The sequence below is a fragment of the Mustela putorius genome, unplaced genomic scaffold (assembly GCF_011764305.1).
Source record: "Mustela putorius furo isolate JIRA1106 unplaced genomic scaffold, ASM1176430v1.1 tig00000083_pilon_pilon_pilon, whole genome shotgun sequence".
Taxonomy (NCBI): Eukaryota; Metazoa; Chordata; class Mammalia; order Carnivora; family Mustelidae; genus Mustela; species Mustela putorius.
The window spans coordinates 9,167,524-9,186,081 of NW_025421273.1; the positions used below are offsets into that span (position 1 = coordinate 9,167,524).

At 35.9% G+C, this 18,558-nt stretch overlaps 1 protein-coding gene across 6 annotated transcripts in view; it reads right to left on the bottom strand.

The window, feature by feature from the left end:
- The window catches only part of INPP4B (inositol polyphosphate-4-phosphatase type II B), an 830,315-nt gene that overhangs the window by 159,564 nt on the left and 652,193 nt on the right, over positions 1–18,558 (bottom strand). For all 6 annotated transcript variants that reach the window (XM_004768442.3, XM_004768441.3, XM_004768440.3 and 3 more), the window contains 2 exons: positions 8,682–8,812; positions 8,199–8,303 (listed from right to left, as the gene is read on the bottom strand). In XM_004768442.3, coding sequence (XP_004768499.1) covers positions 8,199–8,303; positions 8,682–8,812 — 236 coding nt within the window. The remainder of the gene's footprint in view (positions 1–8,198; positions 8,304–8,681; positions 8,813–18,558) is intronic.

Consider the following 18,558-nt stretch of genomic DNA (forward strand, 5'->3'; position numbering starts at 1 on the left):
CATTACTTCATGTTAATTAAACTCGATGCATGGGTCAAAGTGCTGACTGCCACTATCTATAGTTGATTCTTCACTGCAAAGTTACTAAATATTTAGAGATACATATTTTAAGACTGTACAATATCCAGTTTCCTTTTAGACTTGTGCCCACTAATTTTAGCATCTATTGATATATCTTGCCTGTGGCAATTATTACTGCTATGGTTGAATGGTGATTTCCCATTTCCCTCATTCCTTCCACGTTTATTAATTGGAATTCTTTTGGGAAGAATAGTTAATCTTTCTCCTTTAGTTTATATATTCAGCTATCTATCTACCTATTTATTTTTAAATATTTATATATTCATTTTAGAGAAAGAGAGAGAGAAGGGGGAGGGATAGAGGGAGAGAGAGTGCAGGGGGAGGGATAGAGGGAGAGAGAGTGCTTAAGCAGACTCTCTTCTGCATGTGGAGCCCCACACAGGGCTCAATCCCCAAGACCATGATCTGAGCTGAAATCAAGAGCTGGTGGCTTAACCGACTGAGCCCCCCTGGTGTCCCTCAGTTATTTATGAACATCAGTATGGGCTCATAGGTATTGGTTTATGATCTAACACTATCTTTATGTTTAAGTTGTTCTAGCTTTGTCCGTTGGGAACTCCTTCCATTGGCTTGTAACTATTTATCTATTTCACCTTCTCCATTTGTTGCCATCATTGTAGTTTGTTTCTTAGCACTTCCTTACTTTCTAGAGCCACCAGATGCTCTAGACTCACTTATATTTTCCCTGCCTCAGCCCTAGAATCAACCAGTTTTCCAAAGAGCCCTAGCTCTTTTTACTTGAGGATGGTGTTTAGAAATCAAATACTGGGGGCACTCTGGTCAGCTAAGTGTCAAGATCTCAGAATCCTGAGATCCAGCTCAGCATTGGGCTCAGCACTCAGTGGGGCGTCTGCTTGACCTTCTGCCTTTTCCTCTCTCTCTCTCTCAAACAAATAAATATCTTTTCTTTTAAAAAAAGAAATCAAATACTGGGGGTAGGTATACTCATTCTTACTGCTTTCAATTCTTTCAGTGCCAGAGGTAGGAAGTATATGCATGTATATGCATACTAACTTGTACACACACACACACACCTGCATCTGTACATCTATATTAACAACAACAAGCCCATAAGTCCATATTGTTACCTCCGACTTCAGTTCAGCATTACAGGATTCCTTCTAGCCTGCCTTCCTTCTTTATTTCTAATTTCTTTCTCTGATATTGAGAAACTGGACTCTCCCTATTTTATATTTACAGATTTGGTTAACCATACTATACAAATAAAATAGTTTTAGAATTGTTAATTCATACCTCTGTAAGAAGTAAATATACTAACAAAAGTACAGTGTTTGTATTCTTTTTTTAAATTTAGCCTTATATGTTTTCTTATATCAGATCCTTTATTTCCCATTATTTTCATTAAATTATAATTTTTGTAATTTTATTTACCATTTGTTATCATTTTAAACAATATATTAACAGGAAGTTAACAATAAAGCAGATTGGGAATATGAAATTCTAAGGAAAACTTACAAATCATTAGTAGCACAACAACTAGGATTTGAAAAAAATAAGAATGGAGAGAGAGCCAATTTCCTCATAGAGTTATATGTTTTCAAGGGCAAAGTGACCAGGAACTAAAACATAGAAGAGTTTCCCAAGTATTTCTTACTTTTGAACTTCATAGAATACATTTCAAATAGGCAAGTAAAAAGTAGTACTGTTGTTTCAGCACAGCTAGCAGAACTGAATACTTTATCTATATTCCAGAAACCTTTTTTTTTCCCATTTCTCCACCTCACAAGCCAACCTTGATATTCCATTAATACCAAGAGGCTTTCTCTGTAGAGACAATAAGTAGGGTTTATGTCTGGATTTTGAAAGAGCAAATAAGGTCTCTCTTGCCTCTCTCACTTTTCTTTGTTGCCTTTTGATTCTATCTACCTTGATTAGAATCACTCCTCAAAAAGGTGGGATCATTAAGTATGTATTTTGTAGAGGCTCAAAAAATTTAGGCATATATAATTTTTTCCTTCATACATTTGAGATCTCCAAAAAGCCGCTTTGAAGTGTTAATTTTTAAACACTGATAACTGTGATATTGTGATTTATAATGTAAAAAAAGAAAGCCAGAGGCTCAAAATAGTCACTTTTGTCAAAGGACCCACATCAGCAAACCAAGGCTTTATATCTAACCTAACTGCAGTTTCAGCCTCCCAGGAATGTAACCTTTAACCAGTCAACATAGAATTTCTTGGTCAGCTAGGAAATTTTACTAAAAGATCCCTTCCATTCCATTAGAAGGATGACTTTGCCTCAAATAATGGATTCCTTTGCCGATAATTTCCTTTTTTCCCCACTTGCTACATTCAAAAAGCTTTCCTTTTTTGCAACTCTATAGGGCTCTCTTTTATTTGTCAGATAGGATGCTGCCTGATTCATGAATCATTCAATAAAGACAATTCGAACTTATAAATTACTCAGTTGAATTTTTGTTGCTTAACAAGGGTAAGAAATAAATATATTTGGTAAATATCCTTGTTCCCTTTTCTGGCAACGTGGTCCTAAAACCCTTGGAATTTCCTAAGGGTTGAGAGCTTTAAAGATGTCTTTTCTTATATTAAAGAAGTGACTTTTGGACCTCCCGTAAGGACAGAGCCTGGTTGTCAGGGCACTCAGCCAAGTAATTAAAGGGTCCGAGTTTTCTATCTCTCCTCTCTACCCAGGCACGTGGGAGGGGAAAAGAGCTGGAGATTGAGTTCAATTCCCAAGGGCCAATTATTTAATTAATCCTGCCTGTGTAATAAAATCTTAACAAAACAAAACAAAACAAAAGGACTAGGTTTGGGGAGCTTCTGTGGTGGAGGTGCTGGGAGAGAGGCGTTCAGAGAGCACGGAAGTTCTATCTACTTTCCCTGTCTGGCCCTGTGCATCTCTTCCACCTGGCAGTTCCTGAGTTACATCCTTCTATAATAAACCAGTGTTCTAGTAAATGAAAGGTTTTTCTGACTTCTGTGAATAGTTCTACTGAATTGGTTGAACCCAAGGAGGGGGGCACATTTGATTTATAGCCAGATGGTCAAAAGTACAGGTAAGAACCTGAACTTTTCAACTGACATCTGAAGTGGAGGGCAGTCTTGTGGACAGAGCCCTTAGCCCATGGAATCTGATGCTATCTCCAGGTAGATAATGTCAGAACTGAGTTGAAACTGAAGACCCCCAGTTGGCATCCATGGAGAACTGGGAAACTGATGGTATGGGAAACCCTTATCTTCACATTGGAATGGTCCCACAGTCATTAATAACTAAAGAGTGGCTCTGAAGGAAACAATTAGAAAGTAGCTACTGAATGTTATTCCCAGAGTTTACATGAAGTTAAGCTGTCCTGTTCAGCTATAGGTTTCTTTGGTTTATCACATGATCTAAAATGGGAATATAAACTGTATACAGCTATATAATCCTTAGGTTTGAAATCCGTTCTGGCATACTTTACACTACTTACTAAAATTTTTAAATACCACACTTACTGGAAAACACAAAATCATGACCCTTAGGAGTCTTAGTATTTTGCAAATGGTATTTGCTAATTATTATTTACAAATATCACAGTATTGGAAATGCTGGGTTTATCTCTTTGGCCCCTTCATCCTCAATGCCACTTGCAATTACTATGAAAATAGTAGACAGACCTAGGTAGAACATAGGATTCATTTCCTGGTCTCTTAGTTTAGTTAATAAAGAATGGTATACACTTAAAGTACCGTGTTCAGTCTTGGCAAGAGCACTTGTACTTTTTAAAATTTAGTTAGAACTAACTGAAATTTATTGTATTCCTCTAAGAGTGAGCATATAGAAAAACATATAAAACTAATAATCAATAAAAAATAAAACTCTAAGGGAACAATCTGATCAGTAATATTTGTTTCATTTTAAAATTTTCCTTATTTTATCCTGCTGTTTAAATTATGTATCTTTATGATATTCAGCCCTTAACTGTATAGAATAAAAGCTTTCATATTTTTGGTACTAAGAAACAACTACAAAAATCTAGATGGACATATATTTTACAGAAAATTTGAGCAAAAAAAAAAAAATCAGTGGTCCTTTTTTCTTTCTTAAAATAACATAATCTGTTTTTGACAGTTTTTTATAGTTTATATATCAAATACACATATTTGATAGTTTAAGTATTCTTCTTTTGATAGTTTGTATCTCAGAAATTGTCCTAGGCTTTGTGAAAATGGCATCATACATAGCATAATGTGGAAGTGGAATTCAAGTTGTTGAATCTCATCAAGCTACAGATACTAGTTTGGTTTGAAATTTAATAATAGGGCTGCCTCATAGCCTTTAAAAAGCCACTTAATAATAGATATGAGATAATAAGTCTATTTTTTTTTCCCCAGAAGATCTTTTTAAAATTCCTGCAACTATAAAAATAGTGGTAATGAAAGAAAAAATGTAGACATGCTGATCTCATTTCAGGGAACAATTTAGCCATAATCCCGGACTTCAAAATGATCCACAAAATGACTCTGTCATGAATCACAAAACAATAAGGAATTTTAAGGGAAATCTATTTCAAAATAGTCCAAACAATTTACCAACATCATGAAACATGTAAAAGTAATTATACTTCATTGATGAGGTGGTATACCCAAACTAAAGGTACAGAAATCAGGGAGTTCTAAACAGCTCCTCATTTGTTCCTTCCCTCAATACGGAGATTAGAAAACTAAGGGGCAGAGAGGTCAGCTGACCCATCCATACTTACACAATAAATTCTGGCTTACGTCCCACCTGTTTCCAATTATAGCTTTATGATACACTTTTTTGTTCTTTCTTTTCTTTCCTCTTTCTTTCTCTGTCTCTCTTGTTATATATTACAATATGCTATTATATATCTATAACATAAAATAAAATAACTTAGAGAATAATATTATAAGAATCCATATTTTATAATATTTATCACTGACCCTCTAGGAAAATAAAATTTGAGGTGGAAAATTTTGTTCTTAAATTCAGGGTTTTTTCTTTGCTATTGTGACTGCTGTCTAAGATCTCTATTGGGATTGTATTTGTTGCATTTAATTTAAGTAATGAACAAGGGTGAAAAATTATTGGGTCTGGGGGGCATCTGACATTGAATGGAGGTTGTTTCATTTGTCGGTATGAGACATGACAACATTAGTTCTGCTCAGTTACTTGTTTCTAGAGCTAGACATTAGCCTTGTCTTTGGTGAATCTGCCTCATATTGTTTGCAAAGCCGCCTCTCCAAATATAGCAGGCATATTAATCAAATGCGGATTGATGTAATTTACTAATGGTAAGAATGAAAATAAATCTAGACTACATCCAAATAACTCACCAGTGAAATACCAAGGCTTGGCCAATCTTACTTGCATCATTACCTTGCAAAATGTTGTCTGTAATTTCAGCTAAACATTCAAATCAGTAAACATGGATCTTAAATAAATTTAACCGCAATTCATTTAATGTGCTGAATACATGTTATATAAGTAAGTAGAAATTTGATTGACTGCCATCTACAGTTTTCAATCATTTTATTTTGTAAATAAGAAAACCAATGCTCAGAAAAGTTATTAACTTGGTCAATGTCTAAGAATTAAGTGGCAGAACTCCAAAATTCAGTCAAGTTTTCAATTTATATTAAAACATATAGCTGGTGATCCAGTCTATAAGCACTTATTTTATCTGAATTCCAATCTCAAATAATAAATTTTGAACTTATTATAAAATCATAAATATTTTAAAACATGTAAGCTTAATATTCAATATTACATATATATGTATACCACATATATATGATGTATATAAAATTAAATACATACAATATACACATATATATATGTACACACACACATACACATATTTATATATTTATATATATATATATAAAACTTAAATGAGTAACCTTGGGGGAAAAAAACAGTATGCAGTAGAATTCAGGACCTTTGCATTAATTCTTGGTCATTAAGATTTTTAATCTTTTCCCACATTTTCTCCTTTAGGTCTTCAAAAAGAAGTCTTTCTGAAAACTACAGTGTCAAAAACCCTCTAGTTTAAGAGTTGTACCCTAGTTCTGTAACATGAAAATTTTGTTTTTCTTTATACTACTTGATATTTGTCATCACAAAGAATAAATTCCTTTATATATCTTGTTATTATGGGTTGATTTATGCTCCCCCAAAAAATACCTTGAATATGACCTTATTTGGAAATATGGTCTTTACAGATGGAATCAAGTTCAAATCAAGGCTTTAGGACAGACCCTAATTCAAAATGGTGGTGCCTTTAAGGGGGAAATTTGAAACCAGAAGTGAAGAATTCTTTTTTTTAAGATTTTATTCATTTATCTGGCACAGAGTGTATGCATAAGCAGGGGAAGCAGCAGAGGGAGAGGGAGAAGCAGGTTCCACACAGAGCAGGGAGCCCAACATGGGACTTGGTCCCAGAACCCTCAGATTATGACCTGAGCTGAAGGCAGAAGCTTAACCAACTGAGCTACCCAGGGACCCCTGTCAGATAGCCTTTAACTCTCATAGCTTCTTTATTATTAGCTGATACTTTGGTTTTGATGATTTTTAAAACCATTAGATGTTACGTTCAAACTACTGACAGATACTCAGTAATCAATTAAGATTTCCTAAATGCTTTGGGCCAGTCTATCTCATTTTTATTTTAGTTCTTTCATTGACATAATTTTTGGTGAAAAGGATCCAAGTTAAAATTTCAGATAGTTGTTAAAGGTTACTGAAGCTACTAAAATTTTACATTTCCATAACTACACTTACACCTGCATATTAGCTGGTTGTATAAACACAAATGTATGCACAAACTCAGAAAAATGGTTAACTTTTCTGGTTGTGAAATTTCAGATGATTCTGAAGCAGGACACAGATTTTAACTTTGTAAAACCTCTATATTGTTTTACAATATGGAACCTCTATATTTGTGACAATAGCTACAAAATAGGGTGTTAGCATGAGTCTCTAGATGTATCTTTGTATGTTTGCATATTCATACACTTACCACGAAGGACTGGATGACCTAAAGTAAATTTTGGATCCCTTGGAAGATGGGTACTAGTAGGATGACCATAGCATTTATCATTAAATAGAGAGACTTTTGAGAGGGAAGAGAGGAGAAGAAGTTTTTAATAAGGATGTAGGACAATAGCCATAATATGGGACTTTTGCTGTGTGTGAATAGAGGCAGATAATCACTCTGTTTATGCACAGAAATTGATGTAGCAGTAAGTTAAAGGAAAAGGGAGGGGAAAGAATATTTTAAAATCTTTTTTTCAAAGAAATAGCAAGGAATTATGTAGAGTAGCAAGGGATACAATATGATATTCACCTTATTCAATACTCAATATTCAATAATCACTTACTGAAGTGGGGTGCCTGGGTGGATCAGTGGGTTGGGCCTCTGCCTTCAGCTCGGGTCGTGATCTCAAGGTCCTGGGATTGAGCCCTGCATCGGGCTCTCTGCTCAGGAGGGGGCCTGCTTCCCCCTCTTTCTCTGCCTACTGCTATGCTTACTTGTGATCTCTCTCTCTCTCTATCTCTCTCAAATAAATAAATAAAATCTTTAAAAAAAAAACCTTACTGAGGTATGTTTATAAAAAATCTATACACTTTTCTTTGCAAAATGTTTCTCATGTCTAAGTACAGTAAAATGCTCCACCACTTTTTTTTTTTCCGATAAATATCCTTCTCACAGAGAAGGGGGTGACTGTGGACAATCACCACTAAGTCAGAAAAATGGCCTATGAGTCCATCTCTGGACTTTGATTTTTCAAGTTAAGCATAAAATGAACAAGTATTATTTCTGCTTTTTCCTTTTTTTTAAATTCAAACACTGGCATGCATGGTTTCAGCCATCACTGAGACTACTTAAGGATGTTTTCATTTGTTTTGCATATTCACCTGTAACTCAATCCAAGTGCCACATTTTTAAAGTAATGTTCAGAAACACAGCAACAAAAATACTATTGTCCCTTTGTAGTATTCAGGGTCATTATCAACTTCAATTGTTTCATCTTCATCTTTACATAATTCTAAAATTTTTAATTCTGCCTGTAGTCAAGTTTTTTTAAAAAGTACATACTCAAATAATTTGCCCACTTAAAAAAGAATATATACACTACCTTTCAAGTGAGGGCTGTGTACATGCATTCTTTGTAGATGGAGATTTATTGGAACAAATTCTAATGTTTTCTCTCCTTTGCTGCTGCTTGATTTGAAAGAGGACCCTAGGCAGAAAAAAAATTGAATGTTAGTAGTAAATGAATAATAAATGTGTGTGGCAGGTACATTGAAGAGAATGTTTGACATGGAAAAATATTATAAGGATTTCAGAAAGAAAAATATATCTTGTATAAGCTGCTTTTCTTTATAGAAATTCAATTTAAAAAATTCTCAGTTATTCTTATAATAATCCCATGAGGTAAAATAGGGAAATCTATTTCTTCCTGGTCTATCATGCTGAGATGTTAGAATGAGAGATAAAAAGACTTTTAAAATTTTTTGGCTCTTCTATATCCATAACAACAGTGTATATTATTGTTTTCACCTAACATACATGAAATGCAATTCAGTTTGAATATATAAAAAAGTTATTGCTTTCATACCTGTTTCCTTGCTAAGTTCTGTCAGAATATCTTGGTACATATTCACCATTTGATCACAGTGAGTAAGGACATTTTTCCGTAGATTGTCCCAGTGTGGAGAAAGCTCGCCAAGTTCTTTTAACTCCTGGTTTCTGTTAAAAATATAAACAAGGAGAAAATATTTATTTTGATCTTAAGTCCACAGACAAGGAACACCTAATAAACATTGCCAAACTAATTAGAAATTGATTCACCATCCGTTTCCAGAAAGTTCTATGCACTCATTAGGGGAAAAAAAAAATTCTCCCACATCAGTCATAACAATATCTTTCAGGGTATGTCTCCTGAGGCAAGAGAAACAAAAGCAAAATAAACCACTGGGACTACATCAAAATTAAAAACTTCTGCCCAGCAAAGGAAACCACCAAAAAACCTGAAATGCAACCTACAGAATGGGAGAAGGCATTTGCAAATGATGTATCCAGTGAAGGTCTGGTATCTTAAATGTATAAAGAATTTATACAGCTCAATATCAAAAAACAAAATAATCTAACTAAAAAATGGGCAGAAGAGGTGTATAGACATTTCTCCAAAGATGACATACAGATGGCTAACAGACACGTGAAAAGATGCTCGACATCAATCATCATCAGGGAAATGTAAATCAAACCACATGAGAGTCACCTCACACCTGTCAGAATGACTTAAAAAGACAAAAAACAAGTGTTGGTGAGCCTGCAGAGAAAAAGGAGCCCTCCTGCACTGTTGGTGGAGATGCAAAGTGGTATAGCTACTGTGGAAAACAGCAGAGTCTCCTCAAAAAGTTAAAAATAGGGATGCCTGGGTGGCTCAGTGGATTAAGCCACTGCCTTCGGCTCAGGTCATGATCTCAGTGTCCTGGGATAGAGCCCCACATGGGGCTCTCTGCTCAGCAGGGAGCCTGTTTCCCTCTCTCTCTCTGCCTGCCTCTCTGCCTACTTGTGATCTCTCTCTTTGTCAAATAAAGTAAATAAAATCTTAAAAAAAAAAGTTAAAAATAGAACTACCCTATGATCTAATAATTGCACTACTGGGTATTTATACAAAAAATACAGAAATACTAATACAGAAGGATATTTGCACCCCTATGTTTATTGCAGGGTTATTTACAATAGCCAAATTATAGAAGCAGCCCAAGTGTCCATCAATAGATGAATGGCTAAAGAAGTGGTACATATGCAAATATATACATATATATAGAAATGGCATATTATTCAATCATAAAAATAATGAAATCTTGCCATTTCCAACAATATGAATGGATCTACAGAGTATGATGATAAGTGAAATAAACCAGTCAGAGAAAGATAAATACCATATAAATTTAAGAAAAAAAAAAAAAAAAAAGAGAGAGACAAACCAATAAACATACTCTTAACTTAGGAGAACAAACAGATGGTTACCAAAGGGGAGGTATGTGGAGGGCGAAATGGGTGAAATAGGTGAAGGGGATTAAGAGTACAATTATCCTGATGAGCACTGAGTAACATATGGAATTGCTGAATTATTATATTGTACACCTGAAGTTAATATAGCACTCTATGTCAACTACACTAGAATTAAAATAAAATTTAAAAAGTAATTTTAACACAAGGGAAAATATGAATAGCTTAGGTCACACAAACATTAAAGTTCTGTATGTTGAAGAGGTGAAAAAATACAAATTAATGAATATTCTCACTGATAAAAAATTCACAAAGATGATGACAAAAACTTGCCAAACACACACACACACACACACACACACACACACACGGGACAGTCAGTTAAAAAAGGAACATTAAAAGTTCAATAGAAAAACAGCTAAATGCTAGGCTTCAGTCATTGAAAATAAAATTACGTGGAAAAAAATAATGTGGGACGGGCTCTCTGATTATGTCTGAAAGAATAACAAGATATTCAAGTAACCCAGTTTATACATAACACAGCTATAAATTTTTTTAAAGATTTTATTTATTTATTTATTTATTTATTTATTTATTTAACAGAGAGAGAGAGAGAACAAACAGGGTGGGTGGAGGGCAGAAGAGTGGAAGAAACAGGCAGCCCATAGTGCAGGAAGTCCGATACAGGCCTTGATCACAGAGATCATGGCCTGAACCGAAAGCAGATGCTTAACCAATTGAGCCACCCAGGCATCCTGCTGTAAAATTTTTTAAAGGCCCATAAATGGTATAATCAGGTATGATTTATTGGCCTCAGTTTCTCTCAAGAAGACAATTTAAGTAAATGCAGTATGTATATGGTTTGTCTTTTCTTTATCAAAAGGAAGAGCTAATCATGCCATTTAAGTTTTAATTATTACCTTTTATCTAATTCTCTACCCTTTAGCCAAGCTAATTCAAATAATCAGAATGCTTTTTTAAATTATAGTGATAAATGGTCTAATATGCTGCCTGGTTAGATCTCTTATTCATTTCTGTAACCTTTTACCAACAACATTTTCATGAGGCTAATTTAACTAGCAATAATGACCCTTTTTTGCTATTTTGGCTGTGAAACATGCTAAATACCAAGCTAATAAATTCAGAAGATGTAGAATCTTTAACATCCTGTTAAATGCAAGAATAATGGATGGTGTGCAAAAATGTGACTTGCCTTCAAATGTTTGTAGCTGCCTTTGTTTTGTTTCAAAGGGGATGCAGTATGGTACTGCTGCATCTTTTATCTGAGGTCTTTACAAATTTGTGAACATTAATCTCATTCTTAACTTTTTGACGGATTAGGGTCCATTACACAATATTCATGGGAAAAGATTAATTAATAGCCATTGAGGGTAAAGAAAGTTCATGACCCAAGTTGAGACAGGTGGGGGAGCCTGGAGAACTGGGGAATCCAGTTCTCTGTGTGCACTCAGATAGCAGAGTATTCAAATTCAGGACAAAACAACACTAACCAACAAAAACAAATTATTCCAAAAGCCTGAGATATCTAAGTCTAGAAGAATCTGGGCAATTAGGTCAGATGTGAGCAAGATAGCCATGTGTGATATGTCAACTTAATACATAAGGTTTCAGGCTTTACTTCCAATATACTATTATGATGAAAATATTAGTTAAGTATTCCTATTTAATACTAAGAGATGTACCGTGGGTCTACAATTTATGTTGTCTCTGAATCCTTATCAGAAAGAATAGTGAAAAGAGAGGTGGCAAGGGAGAGAAGGAAGGGTGATAGTGAAGCCATTGAACACATTGTAGGAAGCTGGGATGGGGTACATCTCCTTCCCTAACAGAAGCCCAGCAAAAGGAGGTGAGAAAAGTTTAGTGTTTTGGGGGAGTGACTTGAGATAAGCTGAAAGGAGTCCATAATCTGCTGTTTAAAATTTATTATACTCCTTCAATATGTCAAAGATTATATACTGAAATATACAGATGAAACCTGGTATTCACCGCTCATTTGTTCTAAATGATGGCACTGAACAGCTACACATTCCAAAAGGGAAAAACAACCAACATAAGGTTTCTTTGCATTGAAGAAAACTCAAATCCAGGGGGACTATAGAATAAAGGTATAATAGACCAGAGCAGAGTAATGAAAAAGTTAGAAAACAAAATGGGACATAGTAAGAAAGTGGTTGTAAGTTTAAGAAAAATGAAAGGCATTAATTACATCAATGCATTAAAATAGATTGAGTGTGTGTGGGGGGGCGTCTGAGTGGCTCCAGTTGGTTGAGCATCTGCCTTTGGCTCAGGTTATGATCCCAGGGTCCTGGGACCAAGCCCTGCATTGCGCTCCCCGCTTGGCGGGGAGCCTGCTTCTCTCTCTCCCTCTGTCCCTGCTTGTGTTCATCTCTCTCTGACAAATAAATAAATAAAATCTTAAAAAAAAAAGAAACTGAGTGGGTACATTGGTGTCCCCAAATCGGGAAACTTTTCAGTTGGGAAGACAAGAGTTGTTTATACTATATTTTAATTTGTTACTCAGCGAATAAAGCTTTGACATTGAAGGACTTTGCTTTGTATCTCAAGTCAGATTCTCTAGAATGTAGACTGGGATCAAGCAGTCCGAGGTCAGCAAGGGGAAGGTAAGAGGGGATGTTGTAGGACAAAGAGAAAGTAGACATCAAGTGGGAGGTTACCGAGTCAGGCAGAACTTCACAAGAAAACATGTTTGGCTCCTTGGTCATGTTAACAGCTCCGGATAACTTATATGGAACTAAAGCACCTTAGAAAAGTTTATTAGATGGAAGGAGAAACATTTATATACCAATTCCTTCTATAGTATTTCATTGGTAAAGATTCATCGTATGGGACATTAAACCCTTGGCACTTCTAGTTGTCTCTTCTGAGTGGCTACTGAAGAAGAAATGTTCCAGTAGAGACAGAAGTGTCCTACATCTGGTCATAGGTACCAGAACCACTCTGGGTCTTTCCAGGGTAGATGTCACTGGGGGCATGTTAATATCTGGTCTTCACCCTGGGGGGAGGCCGAGACAGCTGGTGGTATTAGGACATAGGTGATAATGGTGGCAGTATCTGGAGCCCTCCATTGAGCAAGTAGGCAAAACCTGAGCAGAGTTTAAGGTTGAGCCAGTATAAAAAAGTACATCACCTGTGCCCATGACAGACAACCCCCTGGAGAACTTGGACTTCCATCATTTCTTGATATCCATGTAGCATATAAAACAGCATCCTCATATCTTCCCTAAAAGGGAGTTCAAGTATAATCCTTCAAAGTGATGGCCAGATGCAATTCTCCCAAATGAGGTCATGAACCATGCTACAATATCTGATATTTCAATGATCTTAGGGGCCTTAGTTGATGTTCCTCACTCTCCTCTATCACTCATTCTCGATTTTCCTCAGATTCCTCTAGTACTTCAGCTGGTCTAGGTTGCTGCCTTATGAAGTGACCCAGACATTAATCGCAGTTGATTAGGTCCTTGGTTTCCCTGCTCTTATGGAATCCTAGTTGCTATAATTTCTCAGTCACCTCTGGGCATGGAGCACACCAAAGTACTAGACATATATCTCTTTGCTCAGATTATGAAGATACTGTACCTATCATGGTGATAGGTACAGTAACCCTTGCTATCTTTGCTAGTCTACCGTAGTGAAAAATGCATGATAACCAGATCACATGTGAACCAAACATAGCTTCCAGATGAGTAGGACTCTTTATGGGTTATGGACAGAATTACCCCACCCCATGCCTCAAGAATCAGGATTCTAACTGGCAAAGTCTAAGGTGGTAGGGAAAGGAAACACAAATCCACTAATGGGACATTGTGATTGATTGAAAAAAGGGCTCACCCCGTTTCCCAGAGCTGTGTGTTCTACCTATAGTGGGCATAACATCTTCTATTGGCTGTTGGTTTAGCATAAAAACTTCATCCTGGAGGTCAGTACTCCAATCCTGAGGTTTTGTCCCCCTACAGTGGTGCCATAGCTGAAATTTTCATGATTAATATTATTCCACTATTGTATCAGGTTTGTGGCTTTTGGATGGTGGGACAAGCTCATTGTCACACCTCCTTTTATAGCAAGTGTCGTTTGGTAGGAACAATGTTATGTGGGACACTGTATCATCAGACCAGGCATTGTACAAGCAGACCAAGGCGAATCATCAGACCAAGGCATTGTCAGATGTGGCTGATGGCAGTGGCACTGTGAGCAGGAAAGACAAGCACATATTCAGACTTTGTTTCACCTTCTTAGGACAAATTGCTGTCCTCTCCAAGTTCAAGGGGATCCAACTTAATTGGCCTACCACCAAATAGTTGATGGGTTTCCCCCGGGCATGGAATCCTCTAAGCATCCACTGTCAGTTATAGATTAGTGGCTGGTTAAGGACCAGACAAAAAGTCTTAATGATATATGTATCATAAACAGAGTTCAAAAAAAGCACAAGTATTTTTGTGCCTCTATGATAAAGGTCTTTTTGTGTACATGTCTATATGTTTTATGTTACCGATTTCCCCTATTATTTGCCATTGTGCCAACAGATGTTAGAGGTGGAGTGACCATATGTGTCACTTTACACCTGTTCTTGCACCGTGATTATTCCAAAATATCCTGTTAAACTAGCCAAGTTATAGGACACAAGAATTAATAGAACTTTTTTGATATAGTTAAAAAAAAAACTACTACAAACTCACAGAATGTTGCAGTTGGAAGGAAGTTCAGAGAATAATTTGAAACCTCTTGTTTCACAGATGGAAGCATTTAAATTAAATAGCTTTTTAGTCTTGGAGTCACTAGAATACCAAGTCTTTTAGACTATAATCCCCATGTGCACTCTTTCCTCACCCCATGTAATTCCCCAGTGTAAAAACAAAGAAGCACACACACACACAAGCTAAACTAAAACACACAAAAAACGTAGTGCCTTGTTTCTGAAGGTACTTAATGAACATAAGCTGACGGAGTGGAGTTTGGAGCTAGTGGAGCTATTGACTTCTAGGACTACATTTGTAAGCTTTCTTGTACTTTTAAAGTTAACTTTGAACAAAAGATAAGTCATAATTCAATACTTCTACTTCTGAACCTTTTAGGTAGAATGGCACAGCTACTAGGTATGCCGTGCATGAAAACTGATATTCTCTAAAATATGTTCAAGTACATACTGGTGTCTAGTATTATAAGACCCATAGAGAGAGCCCAGTCTCTGCATTTCTCCACCACATTTCTCTAGGGAGCAATCTTGGCATTGATGTTACAGTTAAATACACATCTTCACTAAGCCTTTGGTGTGAATGGTGAAAGAGATGAGCTGTGTAAATGCATTTTTAATCTACAGAAAAATATTTTTTAAAAATACTCCTTCCCGGGGCGCCTGGGTGGCTCAGTTGGTTAAGCAGCTGCCTTCGGCTCAGGTCATGATCCCAGCGTCCTGGGATCGAGTCCCACATCGGGCTCCTTGCTCCGCAGGGAGCCTGCTTCTCCCTCTGACTCTGCCTTCCACTCTGTCTGCCTGTGCTCGCTCTCACTCACTCTCTCTCTGACAAATAAATAAATAAAATCTTTAAAAAAAAAAAAATAAAAAAATAAAAATACTCCTTCCCTCTATAAAAATTCTCATTTATTTACAGTAACAACAGCTTCTGCTCTCAAAAGCTGTCTCCTTCAGTTGGAACTTTACAACAATAAGAGCAAAAACGTCTTTCTGAAAAATCCACTGCTCTCCTAACCACATAAGGTCTTTTTTGAATTCATTACTTTACTCTCACTAGAGCTCTACCTTTAAAACAAATCTTCTAGGAGACAGGCTAGGACTCTCTTAGAGTCCAAGAGGTAGACACAAAGATGTTGGAAAGAAAAGATCGAATATTCAAATATTAATAAGACTAGGCCTCTTACACATTAAACATTCTTTGGCACTTACTGCCATCCATTCCTTTTGCTTTGCTACCTATAAAAATAAAAGGTAAATCAGATAAAATAAATCTCAAAGGAGGCAGGTGTTTGCTAAGCCTTACTTGAGACATATCTTTTTTTTTTTTTTTTTTTAGAAATATATTTATACTCTGGATTTTGGTATACCAATTGTAAAAGTATGATATTCTTGATACTTGATGATATATTCATGCTGATCTCTGGAAATAACCTTATAATGCACTTTTTGTCTACATGGCTTGTTTTGTCTTCCTTTGTTTAAATAGCTTAAAAATGCTTTTTTCTCTTTAGCGAAGAGGAAATGCTTTTCCTCTTTAGCAAAATTGCACTTTCTGGGGTCACTATGATCCTTTGAGCCCTCCTTCCATAAAGGAGCACACTACTAAGTACATAATAACATGCTTGAAACACAAAACTTTTGACTAGCATAAAGAGAGAAATGAGATTAAAAACAAACAACTCTAGGAAGAATGAAGAAAAATAACTGAACACAAAATAAGTCCTAGGGAAACTGGAAGACATAGACAAACCTGCTTTAACATTTTTACGTATAATACTTAATAAAGCATTTGCAAGAACATTAAATAGATGAATAGTTTTTCAACTTTATTCCCTATACCCCCAGGGCTGCTGTGGCTAGAGAGACAGGGAAGGGTGTTGACAAAAGAGAAGTCAAGTACACGAACAGGAACAGGCATCAGGCCCTTTTCCTTACTCCAGTCAAACACCAACTCCAGTTAAAGTGTTTTAAATTAATACTGAAATTCCAATGCAGTTCTGTATGAAAACAAGTTTCTGCTGCTAAAAAAAAAAAAAAGAAGAAAGGAAGAAAGAAAGAAAGAAAGAAAAGGAAAGAAAATTGGGTTTAAGATCACTAAAACAATGTAGTTTAAAAAGGAGAAAGTTGATCTTGTACTTAAAACAGTTTTAAAACCTACTGATGATGTATTCAAGGAGGAATTCCAACGGGAATATTTGCTCTGAGCCTCTGAGTGTAGCAGACTTGTCTCATTCATTCATCTTTTTGTCCTACCACAGTTCTTAGTTTGGGGGAATTTTTCAAGATAGGCCTGTGGACTGACTGAATGAAAGGTTTGCTTGCAGATTTTTGTTTTTTTATTTTCCTGAAATTTGAGAGAAAGGGTATAATCTAACCTAAAGTAGAATGTTGAGCTCTGCCCCAGATAAAATGAATAAATGCAATAGATAAATGAGACACTGTTGAGTCCTCTAACCGTGTATGATCTAGGTCCATAAATCTGGATTAGTCAAGTCTTCCTTAGGGATGGAGAAAGATTTGAAAGTGTATCTTCATATAGCACTTCTTACTGAGATGATTAATTTATGTGTCAACTTGGCTGGAACACAAGGTATCCAAATATTCAATTAAATGCTATGGTAGGTGTTTCTGGGTGAGATTAACATTTGAATTGGTATATTGAGTAAAGCCCTTGCCCTCACTAATTTGGGTGGCCTTCATCCAATCAGCTGAAGGTGAATAGAGCAAAATGCTGTCCCCTCCCTGAGTAAGAGAGAAGTCCTCTTGACAGACTGACTTTGAACTGGGACGCTAGCTTTTTATTGCCTTTACAATCAAATTGAAACACTTTTCCTGGGCTTCAAAATTACTGGTCTTTGGACTAGTACTATATCATAGATTCTCCTATGTCTCCAGCTTATGGACTTAATCATGAAGATGTTAGGACTTGTCAGCCACCGCAATTATGTGAGCCAGTTCCTTAATAAATAATAATAATGTAATAATAAATCTCTGTCTCTGTTTTTGTCTCTCTCTCTCTCCACACACACACACACACACACACACACATACACACATGCACACACACAGAGTATTAGTTCTGTTTCTCTGAAGAACACTCACTAATACACTACCTACACAGGGATTCCAAAACAAAAGCACAAAAGTGTATGTTCTTCTCTGTTTGGTGCCAAAAGTTGGGAAAAGGGGATGGGATGGAAAAATCTAGAACACAGTTCAATCTCTTTTATGGTCTTTTATCTCTCTCACCATATTTTATAGATATTCTTGGCTAATATTCAGCAAAAGAGGAAAAAAGAATGAAACTGGACCAGTTTCTTACATGATACACAAAAATAAACTCAAAATGGATTAAGTACCTACATGTAAGACATGAAACCATGAAAATCTTAGAAGAGAGCATAGGCAATAATTTCTCTGACATTGGCCACAGCAACATCCTTCTAGATTTCCTCAAAAGAAAAATAACTACAGAGATGCTTAGCTCATTTAAGGGACATGCCCAAGAAATCTCTGAGGCCAAAGCACCACATATGAACACCTAATTTTATTAAAATTGTGAACCCAGAATAATAAAATTTTAAAATCTGGGTGTGCAAACTTAACAATTCCTGAAATTATGAAAAGTAATCATGGTAATGAAGAGTACCTGAGAATAATAATTAATTCATTTACAAGAATGTAGTAAGACCTAATAGCCTGATACAAATTTATATACAATAGGCTATGGCTCAGTAAAAAG